The following is a 24,201-nucleotide window of genomic DNA, read 5'->3' as shown; positions in this document are numbered from 1 at the left end:
CAACTCCAGTACCCCCTTCCTATAATTTGGACTAAGGCCAACTTTATCACAAAATTTTCGTTGTTATGTTCATTAATCTCTCATTGCTCGTAATGCATTGTGTTGGTCACAGATATCAACACGATCTGATCAACACACGTTTCTAAAGGAACACTCCCATTTACATGATAAAAACGATGCTGTCCCCCCACTCAACCCACAAAATACACACACACACACACACACACACACACACACACACACACAAACGCGCGCGCGAGGCGCACTCAAGCTCATCCATGCGCGCGCCAGAAACATTGTCACAATGGAAACTCTGAACTAAAGGAAGACACTTTTCAATACTTTCCTTTACTTGGTATCAAAACACAGGCTGATGCCACCCCTCTGCTCCATTAGGTCTCAGTTAATATAAAATGTTTTAGTAGTAATGCAAGATGACTGTGACAGAAAATATTCTCAAAGCACACTAATCTACATCTGGTGCACCACTGATTGTCTTTGTGATGGATTCTTCAAGACACATGAAAAGATAAAACACCAGTGCTCCCTGCTTCGAAATTATGACGTAAATTCTCCGGCAGTGGAAGTAACGTAAACAGGGTAGCAAATATCAGTTTCTGTAACACTGCAGGCTACTTGTACAAATTACATAGACCCATATCCACTCTCATACTCTTCCCATTTTCTTTAAGTACACAACTTCACTTCAAACCTTCCACCACCTTGTTCTCCATTCACCCTCTCATCCAAGTAACAACGAAGGGGGAAAAATCACTTTCATGTTGTATAAAAATTATAATAATAAAAATATTTGAAAATGGCTTTAAATGCCATCTTGAAAGGAAAATTAAAATGATATGTAGGTAAACTACTTGCTCCTGAAAAGAATATTTCCACGGAACCTGTGCATGTAGAAAGAAAACTAAAAAATGCTGCACAGTGGGATCCGATCTTGAGTGTCAGCTATATCAGACAGCCAACAAGTCAGACATAACACACATAAATTCACATTCAGTGTCCCCAGTTTTACTCATATTTGTGCCCATTTATCATTCTGCTCCATGTGTTTCCTCTTTCCCTTGACACAGAGCCACATCCTGTGTATTGTCAAAGCCTGCAACAAAAAATGAATGAAATGGCAGACAGTCAACTAGCAGAGAAACCCATACTGAGCTACGCAGTTCTAAAGGAAGCACATTGTATCCCAAAAACCTACACAAAGGCCACAAGTTCCTGAAAGGCGAAAAATGATATGTCCTTGCTCTACACTGTTAAATATACATTAATGCCTAAAAATTATTGGCATGAAAAATAATCACTAATTTACAGCATCCCTGCTTGAGATCAATGCATGGTTCTTTCCAACACAACCTTACACACCAAAGTTCTGTACACCCCAATTAATGAACACTGCTGGTATTCTTTTATGTTCCCAAGAGCATTAGATACAAATTCATATGCAAATTGGCCATACTTTTGAGAAACAATTGTGATTTCTCACTTTGGGGTACTGTATAAACAGGAGCACTACGACCAAGAGAAAAATGAATAACTGCAGAAGCACATGTTTGTGTCACTCCCGACACCCTGATTCACACACAAATGCAAGGCAGCCGCACATTTTATTAGGACCATTGCCTTTTAGATTGAATCTAGAGAAATAAAAAATGTATTTTCAAATTACGCTAACAGCTCACAACTGTGCTTCAAGAAGCTAAAACAATTTCTGATTAGTGCTGTCATCGATAACTGAAAATGAGAACTCATTTTATTCTAATAGTTCAACACAATCTAAATTTCAATAATACATTGAAGTTGGCACCTCCCCTCCCCCTGGTGATGCCAATACAAATATTGTTTTTTCCACCCAGGTAAAGAGGAGACGAATCATTTACACAACAACTCTGTTAACTGATTGTGAAATTTCATGTGTGAAAGTCTTCAGAAAATTAGTCCAATTCCTATTTGCTCTCTCACCCCACTTCCTAACTTTCCAATCTGAAGTTTCTTAATCTATGTTTTCATGTTCAGTCATCTTCCTCATTTGAGGTACTTAATGCTTACAATAATGGCTTCCCGTTACAGTAACCATATGAACTTATCTCTGTTTCTGTGCTCTTCCTGCTTACTTGGCAAAAAAAGTGTGGAATATTTTGCAAAAAAAAAAAAAAAAAAAAAAAAAAAAAAAAAAAAAAAAAAAAAAAAAAAAAAAAAAAAAAAATCAATCATTATACAAATGTAAGTTTCTGTACTCCTCTCATGATAAGATCTCACCAAATCACCAAAAAATAAGGAAAGGTAACAGTAATAATAAAAGAACTAAATGGTCAAGTGAGGTGCAACACTGCAAGATGAAAGCTTGTACAATGCACAGTGGAAAAAAATAATTTCTCACTTTCAGACTTAAACATAAAGATACATGCTTTGCTTCCATAGGTAAATGTGGGCCATTTAGGAGGAGCTTTAAGATCAGTTAGCATCTGGTGAAGATTCCTATACTTAGGATTCTGTAGTTAGCCCTAAGGCAAGCGTACAAGTGTTGAAAATTTCTTCATCTAGTCAAGGCACATCTTATTACACTACCCTACACTACATAAGGAGGCTAGACTGGCAGTGAATGGCTGGCCAAATCACATTCTCAGTGTGTGGGCATGGAACAGTGCAGAAGGGTCCATTCCCAAAGCATCAAATAAGCACCACTGTCAGAATTTAAGTGGCTTTTTCTTCTTCTTTTTCAATTCAGGAAATAATTTCCCATAGGAGCAGAGAAGGTCACACCACAGACAGTCTTGTAGCGTATACACATCACTCGAGAACACTAAACGTAATATTCTTCCGTGAATCCGTAATAATTTGAATAGTTTTACAATTCCCTATACTGCAGTGACAAACCTCATGTAGGGACAAATGGCCAACCCTATCTTTGCAAACAAGTCACCGACGAATAACTGATATCATCAGGGGTGGCCATCCGACAGAGCCGCAGCTGACGGGACTCCGATCCACGTTCAGTCCTCACTGTCCGGCTCCGGCTGCGGACTCTGTCAGAAGCCTCCACCTCCCCTCTTCCCAGCTCCACCCCTCATCGACCCCCGCCCCCTGGACGAATACCGACCTCCGCGGCCACCACCCCGCCCACCCCCTCTCGTGTCACCACGGTAGCTGTTAGGAGAGCGGCCCCGGTAGCCACCGGATCCGAGGTCGGCCCCGCTGCTGGTGCTGTCCCTCGGGCGTGGGTACGGATGTGGGAGGAGGCCACCTCCTGCCACCCTGCGTCCGCCAGTGGGGGGTGGCCAGTCGTGACCGGCGTCTCCTTCCGGGCCGACATCCTCGCCGCCTTCGGAGGGTGACCCCGGATAGCCGTCGTAGCCCTCGTCCCTGTACCTGGGTGGTGGTAGCTTGCCGGAGCCTATCCCACCACGTCGATATTCCGCACGGCTGTAAGGCTCGTAGTCGGGCAGAATGGGGCTCCTCCCTCGCTGGTCGCGATCGTAGGTCCGCACCGATCCGCTGCTGCTACGCTGCAGGTACGGCTGCAAAGAGAAAAACAGTTGCAAATTAAATGTTAGAAACTATGAGAAACCATTGCAACCTAAATAAATAATAACTGACATTACAAGAATGTATTCTATAGTGTCACAAATACCGATGGTAACATTGATGTCTTTCATGCCAGAGCAAAGTAGACATCTATACATTTATATTTTAGTATATCTAAAAACAAAGATGATGTAACTTACCAAACGAAAGCGTTGGCATGTTGATAGACACACAAACAAACACAAACACACACACAAAATTCAAGCTTTCGCAACCAACAGTTGCTTCATCAGAAAAGAGGGAAGGAGAGGGGGAAAGACGAAAGGATGTGGGTTTTAAGGGAGAGGGTAAGGAGTCATTCCAATCCCGGGAGCGGAAAGACTTACCTTAGGGGGAAAAAAGCTGACGGGTAAGTCTTTCCGCTCCTGGGATTGGAATGACTCCTTACCCTCTCCCTTAAAACCCACATCCTTTCGTCTTTCCCTCTCCTTCCCTCTTTCCTGATGAAGCAACCGTTGGTTGCGAAAGCTTGAATTTTGTGCGTATGTTTGTGTTTGTTTGTGTGTCTATCAACATGCCAACGCTTTCGTTTGGTAAGTTACATCATCTTAGTTTTTAGATATATTTTTCCCACGTGGAATGTTTCCCTCTATTATATTCATATCATTTATATTTTAGTGTATTTACATTAGCACTATTTCAAAATATTCATTCATTTTTTATTTCTATCTGTTCTGTGTGTATTTTACATAATCATGATAAGGCCTATAGTAGTTCTCTAATGACGTCATATTTTACAGTGCCAATCAGTGTGTCCTTTTAGCCGACAGACAGCAAACGTGTGAAGATGGGATCTGTATTGACAGGAGTCTTGTGGTGTTTCAGACCAGTAACACTGGGCAACAAAAAAATAATTTTTGAATTTTTCGAGCACTTCATGAGGCAATTCCTACTAATTTTAGGTTGAGAAAAACAAATATGACAATGAAAAATTTTTATTAGATCTAGTTTCTATGATGTAAACAAGGTGGAAGTATTACATATTAACGTATTGAGAGAAAAGGATACATTTTAATTACATACATGCTAACAACAATGAAAGTGCATTTGATTTTTTTAACTGGTAATTACATGCTACGAGTTCTAAATTGCTGGAAAAATACTTTGCAGATGGTCGTGTCTGAAGAGAATCGTGTGGTGACCTACTGACTTTGTCGTCTTTTAGCTTGCCTCTTGTAATGGAGTTCCACAGAATCCCTACACAAAGACCAACAGTAATCCACAAGCATTACTTCATTCCAACGGCCCTGATATCTTTGTTCCATAACTGTCCTGATGGAATCTCTCACCATCACTTAATTTTGAAAATTTCTCTCTTATGTACTTAAAGGCTCGTCCTTCTCGATTCATAGCTTTGACAAAGCTTTCCATCAAACCCAGCTCGATGATATGTAGGGGTGGAAGAAGAACGTCTTTTGGGTCCACAAGAGGCTCGGCAACGACGTTTTTCTCACTAGGGTGAAGATTTCTTGCAAGCCAGTCTTCTTTAATATAATGCAATTTCCTATCTCTATTGTCCTACATACATAAGAAGCAGCAATGCTTTGTGTAACCCAGTTGCATTCCTAAGAGTATGGTAGTGACTTTTAGATCACTACAGATTTTTCATCTGTGTTCATGATATTTAATTGAGTCCGAGAGAGCCGTCATATTTGCATACGTCATGTGAACAGCATGACCAACAGGAATAGATGAAAGAAGGTTCCTATTGTGAAGTAACACGGCTTTCAAACTAAGCTTGGAGGAGTCTATGAATAGTCTCCATTCAGTTGGATCATGGTTCAAATTCAAAGATTTCATCCAGCCATTAATGTCGCAGCAAACACCAAGATTATTTTTCTTCTCAAAAACGGGAAGCAGTTCCATGTGACGTTTTCTGTACTGTGAGATTCTCACATCACTTTGGAGAAGATTCCATTGCTGTAGTCGAGACCCAAGAATTTCTGCATTCTCCTTTGACAGGCCAAGGTATCTAATGAGATTTCTCAATTCTGCTTAACTCAGTCTGTGCAGTTTATCATCTTTTCCCTCAAAATCAGGGTCATGGGATATGGAAGGCTTGCTTGGTTCTTCTTGTTCCACACTGTCTTCATTTTCTACGTCAAACACACAATTTTTGGGTGGAGTAGGAACTGGTAAACTATCCAAATGTGGAATGGGTCGAATAGCAGATGGAAAATTCGGGTACTGCCTTTATAGGTGGAGTCAGGCAGAGATAGCAGTCATCTGTATGGTTTGTAGGCTCCCGCCAAATCATAGGCACAGCAAAAACCATAGATAGTTTCTTCTTTTTCAGCCATTCTCGCAGTGTAACTGAACATGCGTTGCAACATATATGTGGAGCCCAAGACTTATCCTGGTCCCCTACTTTCATACCGAAATAATACTGATAGGCAGTCTTTACAAGAGGCATCAGATTGCGTTTCTGTGAGGAAAATGTTATTTCACCACAAATATAACAAAAGTTATTCACCATATTTACATATTTTTGTGGCATTTTTACAAATTTTACACTAAAAAAGCACTCGCAAACCAGAAATTTTCCATTAATTTGAGTAGAAACTACATGTAATTCACAGTCACAGCAACAGTATCTACATTTATGACTTACAAGTAGCTGAAGAGCATTTGTGTTTTGTTATTTGACAGGTGTGCCAACCCCCCCCCCTCACCCCTAAAAAAAAAAAAAGATGGAAATACATGTAAATTTACTATTTTTAAGCCCAAAGCATTTTCATTGTTGCCCAGTATAATTAAACAAAAGCATAAAAGAAAATTTATAATTGAGTTCTGCAATTAGCATCACATAAATGTTTATTGGTCTTCGATAGCTGACTGATGGCCAATGTCATCTGTTCATACTGATTTTATTTGTATTGTACACAGTCAGAGAACACTAGAGGGGCTGCAGACAGTAAAAACTGTAGGGTAAGACATAGATTGGAATAGGTCCAACAAACAATTGAGAACAATAAGATGCAAGTGTTACTTTGAGATTAAGAGGTTTGCACTTGAGAGGAATTCAGGGAGGGACTGTATCAGTCCAAACAGAAGGCTCTTGGAAAAATAAATAAAAATTAAAAAAAGAGCCACTCAGTCAGACAAGTCAATTGATGTATCAAGCATTCAATAAACTATTACACAAGAAGATTTATTCGAAATAAAGTATCATAGAAATTAATCTTTTTACTTGACGCCAATTTATTAAGTTACAACAGTGAGTATGAAAATATTGATAATTCTTCTGGAGAAAAATAAAGTAATGGAAAAAACATAATTATGATATTCACAGAAGATAACCCAAATATCCATTATATCAATGAATTTTGTTTTACAAATGTGGGTGATCAATGACGAAATAATATACTGCTTTCCACATTGCATCATTTCAAGAACCTACAGTTAGAAAAATTAATCAAAACAAAAGAAGACAATGTTCGAAGAGTTATTTATATGACTGCCACAGAAAATAAATGTATGTCAATGTATGCATTTCTCTCACACTCATCCAAAATGATGAGGAACACCCCATCTCACTGTTAATGGCGAACAGCTGGTTACAAACTGCCAATGAAATCAGCAGATAGACATCCTTTTAAGGCTTCGAGAAGGGATGGGAAAGGGGGAAGACAGCATTTTACCAGTCCAAAATGACAAAACAAAGCTATACATGGTGTAACCAACCTGTGGCCACTGGCTGTTTTCAGAATAGTTATTAGAAACATTCGGTAAATTTAGCCAGCTTCTTGATGCATCACACTTATTGCTTTCAGCAACACACAACCAAACTATCACCTTTTACCTAACCAAGATCTCTGGTTACACTGCACGTTGGTCTGTCACCACCACTTTCCTTCCAATAAATAACTTCATGTCATATCACAGTTATTGGCTTCACCAGCTCAGAACCAAAGCAAAGTTTTGAATTTCACATTTAATAAATCACTCAAACAGGAGGATTGTAAAGACATTTTGTTGTTTCATTGTCACAAAGACTTCCATATAAATGACAAACTAATAGGCACCCTGCTGTAGAGGAGCAACTAAGAGAGTTGACAACACATATGTCACAGGGTCCAGATGAAATCCTAGATTGGTTTTTCAGAAAGTACTCAGTAGCACTGGCCCCTTACTTTGCTTGCATTTATCAAGACCTGTTGCCCATCAGAAAGTCCCAAATGAGACACATGACTTCTGTAGATAGGAAGGATAAAAGAATGCAACCCAGAATTACAAACCAATATCCTTGACATCAATTTGCTGCAAAAATCTTCACCACATTCTAAGTTCAAATATAATAAATTTTCTTGAGACAGAAAAGCTTCTGTCCACAAATCAATATGTATTCAGTAAGCATCGCCCATGCAAAACACAGTTTGCCCTTTTATCACATGATATCCAGAGAACTGCATACGAAAGGCAACAGGCAGATCCCACATTCCAGAAAGCATTTGACGTGGTGCTCCACTGTTTGTGAATTTCTGAGCATAAGGAACAGGTTCCCAGATATCTGAGCGGCTCAAAGATTTTTAAAGACGTAGAACTCAGTATGTTGCCCTCAATTGCGAGTATTTGTCCGATACAAGTGTGTCATCAGGTGTGCCCCCAGGGAAGTGTGATAAGATCACTCTTATTTTCTGTATATGTAAATGATGTGGCTGACGCAGTGAGCAGCAATCTGTGGTCGTTTGCTGATGATGCTGTGGTGTACAGGAAGGTGTCATCGACGAGTAACTATAGAAGGATACAAACTGCCTTAGACAGACTTTGTACTTAGTGTAATGATTGGCTGCTTGTTCTGAATGTAGAAAAATGTAAGTTAAAGCAGATGAGTAGGAAAGAAAATCCTGTAATGTTGAAAGACAGTATTAATGGTGAGCTGCTTGACAGAGCCAAATCAATTAAATATCTAGGTGTAACTTTTTTAAGTAATACACTATAGAATGAGCACTTATGAACAGTAGTAGGGAAGGAGAATAGTTGACATCAGTTTATTGGGCTAGTTTTAGGAACTAGTAGCTCATCTATAAAGGAGACCGCATATAGGACACTATGTATGTAGAGGCAGACGAAGTGCAACCAATCAACCTAGTGCAGACATATAGCTACATTACAGTCCAGTCTGTCACTGTGACCTTTATCTCGAACATGAGGGACCTTTCTCTCGAACAAGAGGTAGAACACATCAAAGCTATGATGATGAAAATTTAATGAAGCCCTGAAAATATCAAACTATTTCAATTTTAGCACTCTAAATGAAATGTCTCCTTTGTTGCATATTATCAATAACCATAACTATGCTCACATTGGCTTCATGGTAACATGCATACCCATCCAAGCATACTGGACAAAAAATTAGACACTGGCCCACGACATCACACTAATACCACATAACACTACCTCTTGCCTCGATAATGACCCCATTTGGCAAACAAGAGGGTCCACAAGTTTCTTCGTGTATTCCATATCTGGCTCATTAGCTACACCCAAAAGGAAGGAATCGGGTGGTGACGTATCCAGCGAGTGCAGGGGCCAGGGACCTTTTGTAATTACTCTGTCTCCAAATATTACATGTATAAGTCATAGGGAATGATGTGCCATATGAGCAGTAGCATTGCCTTGTTGGTAAAATGAATGACTCATCTCATTTTCATTCAGCAGGGCAATAATGGATAAATTATGTGGGGACTTCAGAAGTAACAAGAGTATAGAAAAAGACTGACGTTATAATACGTGCTCATGTTATGGCAACACACAACACACCAATTTTCTCTCACTTCAATGGCATTTCTCTTAAGGCATGTGGATTTTATGATGACCACTGCGCAGTTGTGGTGCCTCAAGTATTGGTCAAACTCTCAGGACCGTGGAGGGCTGATGTATTGAGCATAAGTGTCAAATATGCTTACAAAAGCCAAATGACTCTGTTGTAGTAGAAAATTATCTTGGCAGCAGTCATTCTATAGAATATAACAACAACAAGATTCTGGCATGAACTTCAAGCTATTGGGAGAGTGTTACTGAGGAATCAGTTGAGATTAAATAAGCAAGTGATCTTATGTATAGAAATGCAGGTTTTTTGCTTAAATTCTGAATCTGCTCCTGTTCTTCCCCAGATCATAAGGATGGAGTTAATGCTACCTCAGCTATTAATTATTACTATTCAATATTGATACTTCTGACATTGGTTGCCTTTGATTGCGTACTTGTGATAGTGTTTCCCCTGTGTGTTTCTTTTGTCTTTTCACATACACTCTGCATACCAAGGTTTTAAATTTCCTAGCACAATGCTTTCTTGTTGACAGGGATGGCACCTGTCAAAATATCGTCAGTTGTTGAAGCTGTCATGTAGCCGCATTCCCATAACTTACTTGAAAAAGGTTATGACCTGTACCCCATATTATTCGATCTGTGTGCTGAGGAACCCATAATATAAACTAAAGATACATTTGGAAAAGGAATACAATGCTGAAAGGAGTAGATGAATTTTCCTATTTGGGGAGCAAACTATCTGATGATGGCAGAAGTAATGGCTCTACAGTATATTGCATAGTAGTAATAGCTAGAAAATCTTTTCTGAAAAAGAGAAACATTCTGATGTAGAAGTGTCATGAAGTCTCTTCTGTAAATATGTGACTTGGAAACAAAACATGAATGATAAGCAGTTCAGACAAGATGAGAATAGATGCTTTCAAATTACAGTGCTATAAAGAATACTGTAGGTCAGATGGGTAGATAGGGCAAGTAACGAAGAGAGACTGAATCAAATTAAGAACAGATAGTTATGACATGACATAATTAAAAATAATGAATCAGGCGATAGGATGCATCGTAAGGCATAAAGTAATACACATTAAACTGCTGTCCCATAAAGTAGTACTGACAATTTTCTCATTTTCTAGTTATATAGCTATTGGTTAAACAAACTCATTTAAATGTCTATTGTATCTTTGTATCTTCTAATTTTCCCATTTTTATGTTAATACTTAACATGTAATAAACTTATATTTTACCAAACTGTAGTTTTCCCATTATACATGTGTCTATTAACAGGCCCTGTGCAAGAAGAAGTCAGTCAGCCGGCTCTCAGTAGCCTGAATGCATAAATCTATGTTAGTCTGGGTTGGGGGTTGGGTTTTAAGATTAAAGGGACCAAACTACAAAGGTCATCGGTCCCTTGTTTCATAAAAACACAGAGCACAGGGGAACTATCCACCAGTCAAGCGAAGCACTAAAAGAAAAACTCCAGGGGAAGATAAGCCCCATGGGCCATTGTAAGACAACATGGAAAACAGAGCACAGCAACAAAAACAACATAGAGAACAAAGGCAGATTGGAAGTAAAACTGCACAGCAGAGAACTGTGGCTGGCTGATCACGAAAATAATAGGATGAGCCAGCCACTCTGCAACACGTTAAAACCTCCGGCCTAAAAGTTTAGGGCGGAGTCGAATCACAACACAAAACTAAGTAAAAGAGAGAGCTCAAAAGAGGGTGATGTTAAAAAACATTTAAATGGACCTATAAAAGCCGCTTGCGCGAATAAAACTTAAAACCCGATCTGCCATAGAGACATTGTCACCTAAGAGAGATGATAAAGCACCCTGGAGATTAAAAGTTCGCCTGAGGGCGGTTAAAAGAGGACAGTCCAACAATATATGGGCCACCGTCATAAGCACACCACAGCGACAATGAGGGGGGTCCTCTCGACGCAGCAGATGACCATGCGTCAGCCAAGAGTGACCAATGCGGAGCCTACAGAGAACCACAGAGTCCCTCCGAGAGGCCCGCATGGAGGAACCCCACACAGTCGTTGTCTCCTTTACACGCCGCAGCTTGTTGGGCACAGACAGGGTGCGCCATTCGTCGGCCCACATCCCAAAGACCCGACGGCGTAACACCGATCGGAGATCAGTGGCCGGGAGGCCGATCTCCAACGGCAGTTTGCGGGTGGCTTCTTTAGCTAACTTGTCGGCGTGTTCGTTGCCCGCTATCCCAACGTGTCCCGGGGTCCATATGAACACCACTGAACGGCCACGTTGTGCAAGAGCATGAACGGACTCCTGGATGGCAACAACAATGGGATGGCGTGGGTAGCACTGGTCAAGAGCCTGGAGACTACTGAGAGAGTCACTGCAAATGACAAAAGACTCGCCAGTGCTGGTACGAACACGCTCAAGGGCACGAAAAATAGCTGTTAGCTCTGCAGTGTAAACACTGCAGCCGTCCGGCAAGGAGCGTTGGTCGACATAGTCCGCATGAACATAAGCGTACCCCACACGGCCATCAACCATCGAGCCATCGGTATAGATAACCTCCGAGTCACGGGATTCGTCGAGGAGAGCAAGAAATTGGCGGCGCAAGACTGCAGGAGGAACTGAATCCTTTTGCCATTGGGAGAGGTCCAGCTGAAGCTGCGGCCGACGGATACACCAAGGTGGTGTATGTGGGCGGACCTGAAAAGCAGATGGAAGAGGCAAAGACTCGAGTTCACTAAGCAGGGACTGAACACGGATCCCAATTGCATGGCCTGATCGCGGCCGCCGGCGTGGAAGATGGACTGCCGCATCGGTGAAAAGGAGACGGTAGTTAGGGTGACGGGGAGAACAACGGACGTGGGCAGCATAGTTGGCTAAGAGTTGTTGACGCCGAATGTAGAGCGGAGGAACCCCTGCCTCAGCAAGTAGGCTATTAACAGGACTGGTGCGGAATGCTCCTGTCGCCTGTCGAACCCCACAGTGGTGAATGGGGTCCAGCAGTTGCAACGCTGAGTGCGACGCTGAGCCATACGCCACACTCCCATAATCCAGTCGGGACAGCACAAGGGCTTTGTAGAGCTGCAGCAGCGTGTTACGGTCGGCACCCCAAGTTGTGTTGCTGAGGCAGCGGAGGGCATTCAGATGCTGCCAGCACTGACGCTTGAGCTCACGAATATGTGGAAGCCAAGTAAGCCGGGCATCGAACAGCAATCCCAGAAAACGGTAAGTGTCAACAACCCTGAGCTTAGCATCCTGAAGATAAAGCTCAGGGTGGGGATGGACAGTGCGACGCCGACAAAAGTGCATAACACAAGTCTTCGCAGGAGAAAACTGAAACCCATGGGCTAGGGCCCACGCCTGTGCCTTGCGTATGGCTCCCTGCAACCGACGTTCTGCAACGCCAATGGTGGAGGAGCTGAAAAAGATGCAGAAATCGTCAGCATATAACGTGGGCGAGACAGAGGACCCTACTGCTGCTGCAAGGCCATTAATGGCCACAAGGAAAAGGGGCACGCTCAATACAGAGCCCTGTGGAACGCCGTTCTCCTGGATATGAAGGGAACTATGGGATGTGCCAATTAAAACGCGGAATGTCCGAACAGATAAAAAATTCTGAATAAAAATGGGGAGAGAGCCCCGGAGACCCCACCCGTGCAACGTGGCGAGAATATGGTGGCGCCACGTCGTGTCATATGCTCTGGAGAGGTCAAAAAAGACGGAGACGAGGTGTTGGCGCCTGGAAAAAGCAGTGCGGATTGCAGACTCAAGGAGGACCAAAGTATCGGCGGTGGAACGGCCCTGACGGAAGCCGCTCTGGCATGGAGCCAGGAGACCCCGAGACTCGAGCAGCCAACACAGCCGTCGACTCACCATGCGTTCCAGCAGCTTGCACAGAGTATTGGTTAAGCTAATGGGCCGATAACTATCCACAGTAAGCGGGTCCTTACCAGGCTTCAGCACTGGAATGATGGTACTTTCTCGCCATTGCGACGGAAAGACACCATCACCCCATAGGCGGTTGAAGATGGCAAGAACACATCGCTGACAGTCCGGGGACAGGTGTTTTAGCATCTGATTGTGGACGCCATCTGGCCCAGAGGCTGTATCGGGGCACTGTGCCAGGGCGCTCTGGAGTTCCCACAAACTAAATGGGGCGTTATACGCCTCAGGGTGGCGAGAAGCGAAAGAAAGCCGTTTGCCTTCCTCCCGGCGTTTGAGCGCGCGAAACGCAGGCGGGTAATTCCCCGACGCAGAGGCCCGGACATAGTGCTGAGCGAAATGCTCGGCGATTGCATCGGCATCGGTGGATACTGCCCCGTTGATGGTAAGCCCTGGGACACCTGTAGAGTACTGCAATCCAAAGATGCGCCGAATCTTCAGCCACACCTGGGAGGGGGAAGTACGGGAACCAATCTTGGAAACGTACCTCTCCCAACACTCCTGTTTCCGCCGTTTGATAAGCCTCCGTACCTGAGCACGGAGACGTTTGAATAAAATGAGGTTCTCCAAAGACGGGTGCCGCTTATGTCGCTGAAGAGCCCGCCGACGTTCTTTAATGGCGGCAGCGACCTCTGGAGACCACCAAGGCACCGACTTTCGCCGGGGGCACCCGAACGAACGAGGAATGGTACGTTCCGCAGCGGAAACAATCGCTGCAGTCAGTGTCTCAACCGCCACATCGATGGTACCATGGGGGAGAGAGTCAACAGTGGCAGCAGAGCAGAACGTGTCCCAGTTCGCCTTGCTAAATGCCCATCTAGGCGAGCGCGCAAAGGAGTGACGCTGTGGTAGTGAAAGGAAGATCGGAAAATGGTCACTACCACACAAGTCCTCATGGACTCTCCAGTGGACCGATGGTACAAGCCCTGGGCTGCACAACGACAGATCGATGGCCGAGAACGTGCCATGCGCCACACTGAAATGTGTGGCGGCGCCAGAGTTTAAGAGGCAGAGGTCGAGTTGGGAGATGAGATTCTCGACCTCCCTGCCTCGGCCAGTAACCTTCGTTCCACCCCACAGGGGATTGTGGGCGTTAAAATCCCCCAGGAGAAGAAAAGGCGTGGGGAGTTGGGCGACAAGCGCAGCCATTTCGGTCAGGGAGACTGTACCACCTGGAGGGAGATAGACACTGCAGACGGTTATGTCCTGGGTAGTCCTTACACGGACAGCCACAGCTTCCAATGATGTTTGAAGGGGCACAGGAGCACTATATACAGAGGTAAGGACATACACGCAGGCTCCACCTGACACACAATTGTAAGTGCTACGGTTGCAGTAATAGCCCCTGTATCCACGAAGAACAGGGGTCCGCATTGCCGGGAACCAGGTTTCTTGGAGGGCAATGCAGAAAGCAGGTGTCAGGCTTAGGAGCTGTCGTAGCTCAGGGAGATGGCTAAAATAACCTCCACAATTCCACTGGAGGATTGTACAAAGCGTGTCCGGTAGGGGCATGCAGGCACTGAAAAGGCAAATTACTTGGCAGGGTCACATGCTGCCACCGACTGAGCGACGGACGTCACTACGGCCATCGTTTCTGAGGAGACGGCGAGATCCAAGTCATCAGGGGACGCAAAGAGCTCGACCTCGTCCTCAGAGGCTGAGCTGACAGGGAGCGTTGGTGCGGGAACCACTGGGTCCTTATTCTTCTTGGAGAGCTTCCTTTTCTCTCTCTTGTCTTTGGGAGGAGGGTTGTCATGCTGGGAGGGCTTTCCTGACGCATCATCAGGAACAGAGGAAGAGCGTGAAGCCCTTCGACCAGCAGCTGGTGGCGTCTTCAGCCACTGGCTAGTGTCTTGTGAGACACTGGGGAAGTCCTTGGAAGGGACGCCCCCAAGGGATCCCTTCCGAACAAGTGAGGCCGGAGGAGGCTGTTGCGTCCCCGGCTGAGCAGCCGGAGGGAGCTGTCGCTTCCCCGGCTGAGGAGCCGGAGAGGGCTGTCGCCGCTCCGGCTGCGAGGTGGGGACCAACGTCCCCGGTTGCTTGGGGCGCACTGCTCCCAAACTCGGTGTTTTGGGAGCAGTGGAAGAGAGAGCGGCCTGTCCCAGCGGTGGGGCAGACGTTACCTGATTTCTCTGTGGGCCAACAGAGAAGGGAGTCTGTGCAGGAGCTGGTGGCGGCAGTGTGACAGTAGCATAACTCCTCAACATAGGTGTGGGGTTGAGCCGTTCTAATTTCTTCTTTGCCTCTTGGTAACTTAAACGGTCCAAGGTCTTAATTTCTTGTATCTTCCGCTCTCGTTGATAGACTGCACAGTCTGGTGAGCAGGGAGAATGATGCTCCCCACAGTTAACGCAGGTGGGAGGCGGAGCACATGGAGCATTAGGATGTGGAGGTCGTCCACAATCACGACACGTGGGGCTGGAAGTGCACCTGGAGGACATGTGTCCGAATTTCCAGCACTGGAAGCATCGCATAGGGGGCGGGACATAGGGCTTGACATCGCACCGGTATATCATGACCTTGACTTTCTCAGGCAAGCAGTCGCCCTCAAAGGCCAGGATGAAAGCACCGGTAGCGACCCTATTATCCTTCGGCCCCCGAAAGACACGACGGACAAAGTGTACACCTCGTCGTGCCAGGTTCTCACGTAGCTCGTCATCAGACTGTAGCAGAAGATCTTTATGAAAAATAATCCCCTGGACCAAATTTAAGGACTTATGGGGAGTGACAGTGACGGGGATGTCACCGAGCTTCTCACAGGCGAGTAATGCCTGGGACTGCGCAGATGAAGCTGCTTGTATCAAAATGGCCCCGCTCCTCATTTTGGAAAGAGATGCCACTTCCCCAAACTTATCTTCGAGATTGTGCACGAAGAAAAGAGGCTTAGTCCCCAAAAACGAATCCCCATCAGTTCTGCTGCATACAAGGTATCGTGGCGAATACGGCTCCTGTCTGTCTGCAGCCCTACATACCTCCCATGGTGTGGCTAGGGAAGGGAACGACTTCGGGTTATATGTCACAGCGTTAAATTCCACCTTACCACGCTTAGAGACATTGGCGGTCGGACGACCACCAGATTGAGATTTCACCCGCTTCATTGCGGGGCATCCGCCCCGATGCCACCCACTCCGACCAGGGGCTCTCCCCACGGGCGCCACCCAGCCACAGCAAAGGCCACCTGGCAGGATGGCCGTTGCCGGGAGTCCCGATGCCCCAGAGAGACGAGCATCTACTCCTTGGCTTACGTGGGGAGGAGTCAGCTCAGGCATCGGCAGTACGATCCCTGTGTTGTCAGGGGGCTACAACCTAGAGGGTACATGACGACCCCACCACAACGGGCTGGCTACCGTGCTGGATTTCGGGTGCCATGGGTAGTCCATAGTGATCGTGCGTGCTGGTGGTGACGCACTAAGGGCGGTACGTACACAATACATCAGGTGTCTATGCCCAAAATGAGGGATGGAGGGTGCATGCACGTCGCCAGGACGATCAAGAGTGCCAAGGTCGTAGGGCACAGAGGACTGATGGTGCACCACGTAAGGTGTCCTTCCCCAAAAGGCTCGTACTTCTGTGGAATTTGGAAAAATGGAGGTCAAACCCGAATGGGGACCATCACATTAAGGCCAAAACGTTTGAGACTCCTTTTAGTCGCCTCTTACGACAGGCAGGAATACCGCGGGCCTATTCTTACCCCCGAACCCGCAGGGGGGTATGTTAGTCTGGGCATAACAGTGAAATCAAGTACAATCTGTATTTCACTGCATAATTTTTGTTAATGGCGCATTATCGTTCAATCAATACAGACATTATCTTATTATTTTATTCTAACAGCCTGTGTTCAATACTCAAAATGTGAACATTTATGTGACGTTATTGTAAAGCTACTATTCATTATTGGTATCACCATTTGAGAAACTCTGTCAAGTCACTCAGAGATTGTGTGAAGTGCTGACCATTGATATATTAATTGTTAAAATTACAAAATACAAGCTGATAACGGTCAGTTTAAAGCAATACGTGCAATGAATGAAACAAGTGAACTTGAGTGTCTTGTGCTAGCAAGTCGTTATTTATCGTGACTGAACCTGCTAATTAGCTAAACAAGTTTCTCTAAGGTCAACTTCAACAAGAAGATTGAGGCAACGTAAAAGGTCAGTAACATTATAACGAGTCCATAGAGTGAGCACCTGTGGAGTAGAAGGTCGTCCATCGTCCGAGCCATTGTCCGCTCCCCAGCGCCTCTTCCGTGGGCCTCCAGGGACAGGTGCGGGTCCCCCACCCCCACTGGGTGCCCACTGCTGCCTCATGTCGTGGTCCTCCACCGGGCCGATGTCTCGATATCTGGATAACAACACGGGTCATAAGTTGAAAATTTGTAATGATATCTCAGTTTTCCAGGAACAAGGAAAATATCTGTTGGTATATTCTGTGAACTTGAACAGAGAGATGTAATCTATCCCCCCCCCCCCCCCCCGCCCCCCCCCCACCCCCCCCAAAACACACACGCAGCACACCATGAACTTTGCCGTTGGTGGATAGGGTTGCGCACCTCAGCGATACAGACAGCTGTACCATAGGTGCAACCACAACAGAGAGATATCAAAACGGCCTTGCTGTGCTGGCACTGCGAATAGCTGAAAGCAAGGGGAAACTACAGCCATAATTTTTCCCATGGGCACAAGCTTTACTGTATGGTTAAATGATTATGGCATCCTCTTAGGTAAAATATTCCAGACATAAAATAGTCCCCCATTCGGATCTCCAGGCGGAGACTACTCAGAAGGATGTCGTTATCAGGAGAAACATAACAGGCATTCTATGGTTTGAAGCATGAAATGTCAGATCCCTTAACTGGGTTGTAGGTTATAAAATTTAAAAAGAGAAATGGTAGGTTAAAGTTAGATATAGGGGGAATCAGTGAAGTTCGGTGGCAGGAGGAACAAGACTTCTGATCAGGTGAGTACAGGGTTATAAATACAAAGTCAAATAATGGTAATGCAGGAGTAAGTTTAATCATCATCATCATCATCATCATCTTGGACAGTTCCCAGCCTCTGGCTGGGTCTGTATGGAAGTAGGTTTAATAAAGAATAAGAAAATAGTAACATGGATAAGCTACTACGAACAGCATAATGAATGCTACTACGAACAGCATAATGAATGCATTATTGTAGCCAAGTTAGACACAAGGCCCACACCTACCACCACAGTACAAGTTTATATGCCAACTAGCTCCACACTTGATGAAGAGATTGAGGAAATGTATGATGCAATAAAAGAAATTATTCAGATAGATGAGGGAGACGAAAATTTAATAATCATGGGGGACTAAAATTCGATAGTAGGAAAAGGAAGGGAAGGAAAAGGAGTACGTGAATATGGACTGGGGGTAAGGAATGAAAGAGGATACTGCCTGGTAGAATTTTGGACTGAGCATAACTTAATCAAGCTAACACTTGATTTAAGAATCATGAAAGAAGGTTGTACATGTGGAAGAGGCCTGGAGACACTGGAAGGTTTCAGACAGATTATATAACGATAAGACAGAGATTTAGAAACCAGGTTTTAAATTGTAAGACATTTCCAGGGACAGATGTGGATGCTGAACACAATTTATTGGTTATGAACTTTAGATTAAAACTGAAGAAACTGCAAAAAGGCGGGAATTTAGTGAGATGGGACCTGGATAAACTGAAAGAACCAGAGGTTGCAGAGAGCGCTTTAGGGAACGACTGACAAAAACAGGGGACAGAAATACAGTAGAGAGCTTTGAGTGAAGGCAGCAGAGGATCAAGTGGGTAAAAATACGAGGGCTAGTAAAAATCCTTGGGTAACAGAAGACATAGTGAATTTAATTGATGAAAGGAGAAAATATAAAAATGCAGTAAATGAAGCAGGCAAAAAGGAATACAAACTTCTCAAAAATGTCATCGACAGGAAGTGCAAAATGGAGAAAAGAGAACCTCCTGTATGAATATCAAGGGTTCAGACAGAAAACCAATCCTAAGCAAAGTGGGGACAGCAGACAGGTGGAAGGAGTATACAGAGGGTCTATACAAGGGTGATGTCTTTGAGGCCAATATTATGGAAATGGATGGGGATGCAGATGAAAATGAAATGAGACATATGATATTGCATAAAGAATTTGACAGAATTGCATAAAGAATTTGACAGAGTCTCCCATAAGTCCAACCCCTCGTCCAAGTCGTGGGAGATGGGCAATGGCACAAAGTAGGGGACTGCCTATAGGGGCGATGTACAGCGGGGACTTCGTGTGCCCCAGGACCGCTACGGTAGCTGAGAAGGCTCTATGGGAACCCTGAAACGTGACGGCTAACGGGGCTCTGGTGAAGCTGCGATAGGCCTAGCAAGCCAGTAGTGGATAAATCAACTGCTTTTAAAAAGGGAACATGCCTCGGATCACGGAACGGATTTAAAGGAAACCGACCAAGCAATGGAAAAGGATTACGAGATGGTTTACGACTGGGCACTTTAAACGTAAGGACTCTAACTGGGAAGTTAGAAGAAATTGTAGAAATGATGGAAAGGAGGAAATTGGACATCTTGGGACTTGCTGAGACTAGGTGGAGAGGAGTTGGTGAAAAACCACCAAGTAAAGGATGTAAACTGTACTGGATAGGGAATGAGAGGGGAAGAAATGGAGTGGCAATAGTGGTCAGAGAGGGTCTGCAGGAGGAGGTGGAAGGTATCAATGATCGAATGATAAAAGCCAGAGTACGAGTGAAAGGAAAAAGCATTGAAATCATCCAAGCATATGCCCCACAGATGGGGTGTACAAAAAAGGAGAAGGAGGAATTTGAAGATGACATGCAAAAGCAGCTAAATGGAGGTAATCAGATTATAATAGGGGACCTCAATGCACATGTTGGCAAAGACAGGAAAGGATTCGAGGAGATAATGGGACCAGAGGGCTGGGGAAACCGAAATAGAGAAGGAAAATTGTTGCTGGAATTCTGCAAGAGGAATGGGCTGATGATCGCTAATTCCTGGTACAAGAAGAGAAGTAGTCACAAAATAACTTGGTACAGTGGGGACTGGTCCCAAACTTCAGTAGTAGACTATGTACTAGTGGATAGGCAGATGATGAGCAGCCTCACAGATGTTAAGGTCATTCCATCTGAGGCCTTAGACAGTGACCATCGGCTGTTGGTAGCCACCCTGAGAGAGAAAAAAGATAGGAGGGCAACAGATATACAGGAGAAAAGGTTGAAGACATGGATGCTGAAAGAGGATGAACGGAGGACCCAGTACCAGACACTGATCAGGAAGAAGCTGCCAAAGGAAGATCAGAGAACAGTGGAAGAAGAATGGGGGGATTTTAAGAGGGCCCTAGTTGAGGCAGCTGAGACTGTGTGCGGAAGAACTAGCACAAAGAGGAGAAGTAAGGAAACCCCATGGTGGAACAACATATGTAAAGAGGCAGTACTTCGAAAGAACAAAGCCTTCAGAGAATGGTTCCAGACCCGAACAGAGGAAGCTAGGGTAAAATATAAGGAAAGCAAGAAAGCGGCACAGACCACAGTAAGGGCGGAGAAGAAGAAGTGGATGGAAAAATGGACAAGAATGTTAGAAGAGGACAGTGAAGGGAACAAAAAAGTACTTTACACCATGGTAAGAAATAAGAGGAACGACAGAAGCGAGTGCCTGAGGATCATGGATAATAATGGAAGAGTTGTGGAGGAAATGCATGAGCTCAAAAAGATTTGGAAGGAGTACTTTGAAGATCTGTTGAATGCCGCCAAGCGGGTAACTAACAGTGATGGAGAGCCTAAGGCAGCAGACGATGATAATAGTGGGGAAATTGATGATCTAACTTGGAATGAAGTGGAAGAAGCCATAAAGAGGATGAAAGGGGGCAAGGCACCAGGTTGGGACGAAGTAACAGTGGATATGATACGAGCAGCAGGAGAAGTAGGAACCCAGTGGCTATACAGAATGCTGAGGGTGGTGTGGAAGGAGAACAGAATTCCTGAGGATTGGAAGAAAGGAATTATAGTCCCGATCTTCAAGAAAGGGGATAAAAGGAGATGTGAGAACTACAGAGGAATCACCCTGCTATGCCACTGTGGAAAAATCTATGAAAAGATCCTGGAGAAGAGAATAAGAAGCAGTATTGAAAGTAGACTGCAAGAGGAGCAGTACGGTTTCAGACCGGGAAGATCAACAACGGACCTCATATTTGCGGTAAGGCAACTGCAGGAAAGGCACTATGAGTACGGGAAGGACTTAATCATGGCCTTTTTAGATATTGAGAAGGCGTATGACAGTATCTGTAGGGACAAGCTCTGGGATGTGCTGAACGCAAAAGGGATAGATGAAGAGATAACACGAAAAGTCAGAAAAATGTATGAGGGAAGTGAGAGTTGTGTGAAAGTGGGGAGGGAACGTACTGCATGGTTCAAGTTGGAAAATGGGCTGCAACAGGGAAGTGCACTTTCGCCTTTATTGTTTATTATTGTTATGGATGAAATCCTACAGCAAGTGTCAGATGCAATTGGAGATCATAAAATGAAAGCAGTGCTTTTTGCCGATGACCTGATGTTATGGGGAAATTGCGAGAAGGAGGTGTAAGAGCAGTTAGATGCATGGGAGGCAACGGCAGCACAATATGGAATGCATTTCTCTGCAAAGAAAAGTGAAATAATTGTCACTACAAGGAAGACGAATAGGCCAAATGTGGATATAACTTGTGGAGGGGAAAAACTACAAGTGGTAGAGAACTTCAAGTACCTGGGAAGTGTGATTGAAAGTAAGGGGGGAAACGCAATGGAAATAAATGAAAGGTGCAGAAAAGCAGGGCAGTTCTACAAATGCATTAGGGGGCTTATTTGGAGCAAGGAGGTGCCACAGAAATCCAAGGGAATTATATACCGAACCTACTTTGTCCCCATATTGGCGTACGGAAGTGAGACATGGGTAATGCACAAAAGCGACAAAAGTAGAATACAGGCTAGTGAAATGAAGTTCCAGAGGAGCAGGTTGGGTGTAACAAGACGAGACAGATTGCGAAATGTGTATGTGAGGGAAAGACTAAAGGAGGAACCAGTACAGGACAGGATAGAAAAATCAAGACTGCAGTGGTATGGACACATGAAGAGAATGGATGAGGGAAGAATTCCAAAGAGGATGTTTGATCTGCAACTGGAGGGGAAGAGGCACAGAGGAAGACCAAGAGATAGATGGGTGAAGGGAGTGAAGGAATGTGTGACGAGAAGAGGAGAGAACTGGACGAAGGTGGAAGAGGGGGAATGGTGGAAAGACAGAACACGATGGAGAGGCTTGTGTTCCCGACAGACCCAGCCAGTGGCTGGAAACTGTCCAAGATGATGATGATGATAAAGAATTTGACAGAGCACTGAAAGACCTAAGTCGAAACAAGGCTCCGGGAGTAGACAACATTCTTTTAGAACTACTGATAGCCTTGGGAGAGCCAGCCATGACAAAACTCCGCCATCTGGTGCGCAAGATGTATGAGGCAGGCAAAATATCTTCAGACTTCAAGAAGAATATAATAACTCCAATCCCAAAAAAGCAAGTGTTGACAGATGTGAAAATTACCGAACTATCAGTTTAATAAAGCATTGTTGTAAAATACTAACATGAATTCTTTACAAATGAATGGAAAAACTGGTAGAAGCCAACCTCGGTGAAGATCAGTTTGGGTTCCACAGAAATGTTGGAACACACGAGGCAATACTGACCCTACGACTTGTCTTAGAAAATAGGTTAAGGAAAGGCAAACCTAAACTTCTAGCATTTGTGGACTTAGAGAAAGCCAATGACAATGTTGACTGGAATACTCTCTTTGAAATTCTGAAGATGGCAGGTGTAAAATACAGGGAGCAAAAGGCTATTTACAATTTGTACAGAAACCAGGTGGCAGTTACAAGAGTTGAGAGCCATGAAAGAGAAGCAGTGGTTGAGAAGGGAGCGAGGCATGGTTGTAGCCTATCCATGATGTTATTCAATCTGTATATTGAGCAAGCAAAAGGAAACAAAAGAAAATTTGGACACTTCCCTGGACCCAAGTGATCAACTTTAAACATTACGTTATCTACAAAGATTATTCTTATTTCTAGTAATGATTTTGTGAACTGAGCTGTTGGTTTAAAAAAAGATAGTCCCAGCTAAACGAGATATGTGGTAAGTGTCATGGGTTGACAAACAATCTCTGTAATGTATAAGGAAAGACAGACACTCTTGGCATGGAGACGGTGATTCAATTTGATTTGCTTGGAGCAGATGAACTGTGCCAGCTATCAAGGGAAGCCACCCCATACGATTGCTCACAGCTTCCTATATATCCGGCCCATGGCCCCTGGTATTTTTCGCGAAGTTCTGAAAGCTTCTCACCAGGTATACGACTAGACAAATATGGAACAGAGCTTAAAACCATGTATTACAGCAGCGGGTTATATGTATCCCATCAACTATGTGAGGGTTAAGTGTCAGAAACCTGAAACATCCCATACATCTCATGAGAATCTCCTTAGAAAACTTCAACCGCTGTATCTCAGTAGAGAAACAATTACTATTCTGCAGCCCCCTATATATCTGCCCCATAGAGACCTCACAACTAAATCTATGCAAAGAACACCACCCAAGATACAAACAGTCATTGTTCTCTTGCTTGATTTGTGAACTAAATGGAAAAATAATCTTAATGTAGGGTGTAAAAAGAGCTTTCTGTCACAGTTTACAGTCATTTGCAGAGAATTGGTGTGTATGTACTGTGCTCTAGTCAGACCGACTAAAATTGGACTGATATTTACATAAGATTTTTAGTCGGGAGTGCTAATTTTGTGTGTATTTCAGTAAAAGCATTGAGGTACAGTACAAGGTTTCAGACCTCTTTCTAATTTAAAAATGTCCAGCTTACAGCC

At 44.3% G+C, this 24,201-nt stretch overlaps 1 protein-coding gene across 1 annotated transcript in view; it reads right to left on the bottom strand.

Moving 5' to 3' along the window:
- Window positions 1–3,044: 3,044 nt before the first annotated feature.
- LOC124553499 (pre-mRNA 3' end processing protein WDR33) overlaps window positions 3,045–24,201 on the bottom strand; it is a 180,316-nt gene continuing 159,159 nt past the window's right edge. Inside the window, exons 15-16 of the mRNA XM_047127353.1 lie at window positions 17,485–17,638; window positions 3,045–3,533 (exon numbers count right to left, since the gene is read on the bottom strand). Of these exons, the coding sequence (XP_046983309.1) occupies window positions 3,045–3,533; window positions 17,485–17,638 (643 nt within the window). The remainder of the gene's footprint in view (window positions 3,534–17,484; window positions 17,639–24,201) is intronic.

This window comes from Schistocerca americana, chromosome 11, assembly GCF_021461395.2.
Source record: "Schistocerca americana isolate TAMUIC-IGC-003095 chromosome 11, iqSchAmer2.1, whole genome shotgun sequence".
Lineage (NCBI taxonomy): Eukaryota > Metazoa > Arthropoda > Insecta > Orthoptera > Acrididae > Schistocerca > Schistocerca americana.
This window is presented reverse-complemented; position numbering and strand designations above follow the sequence as displayed.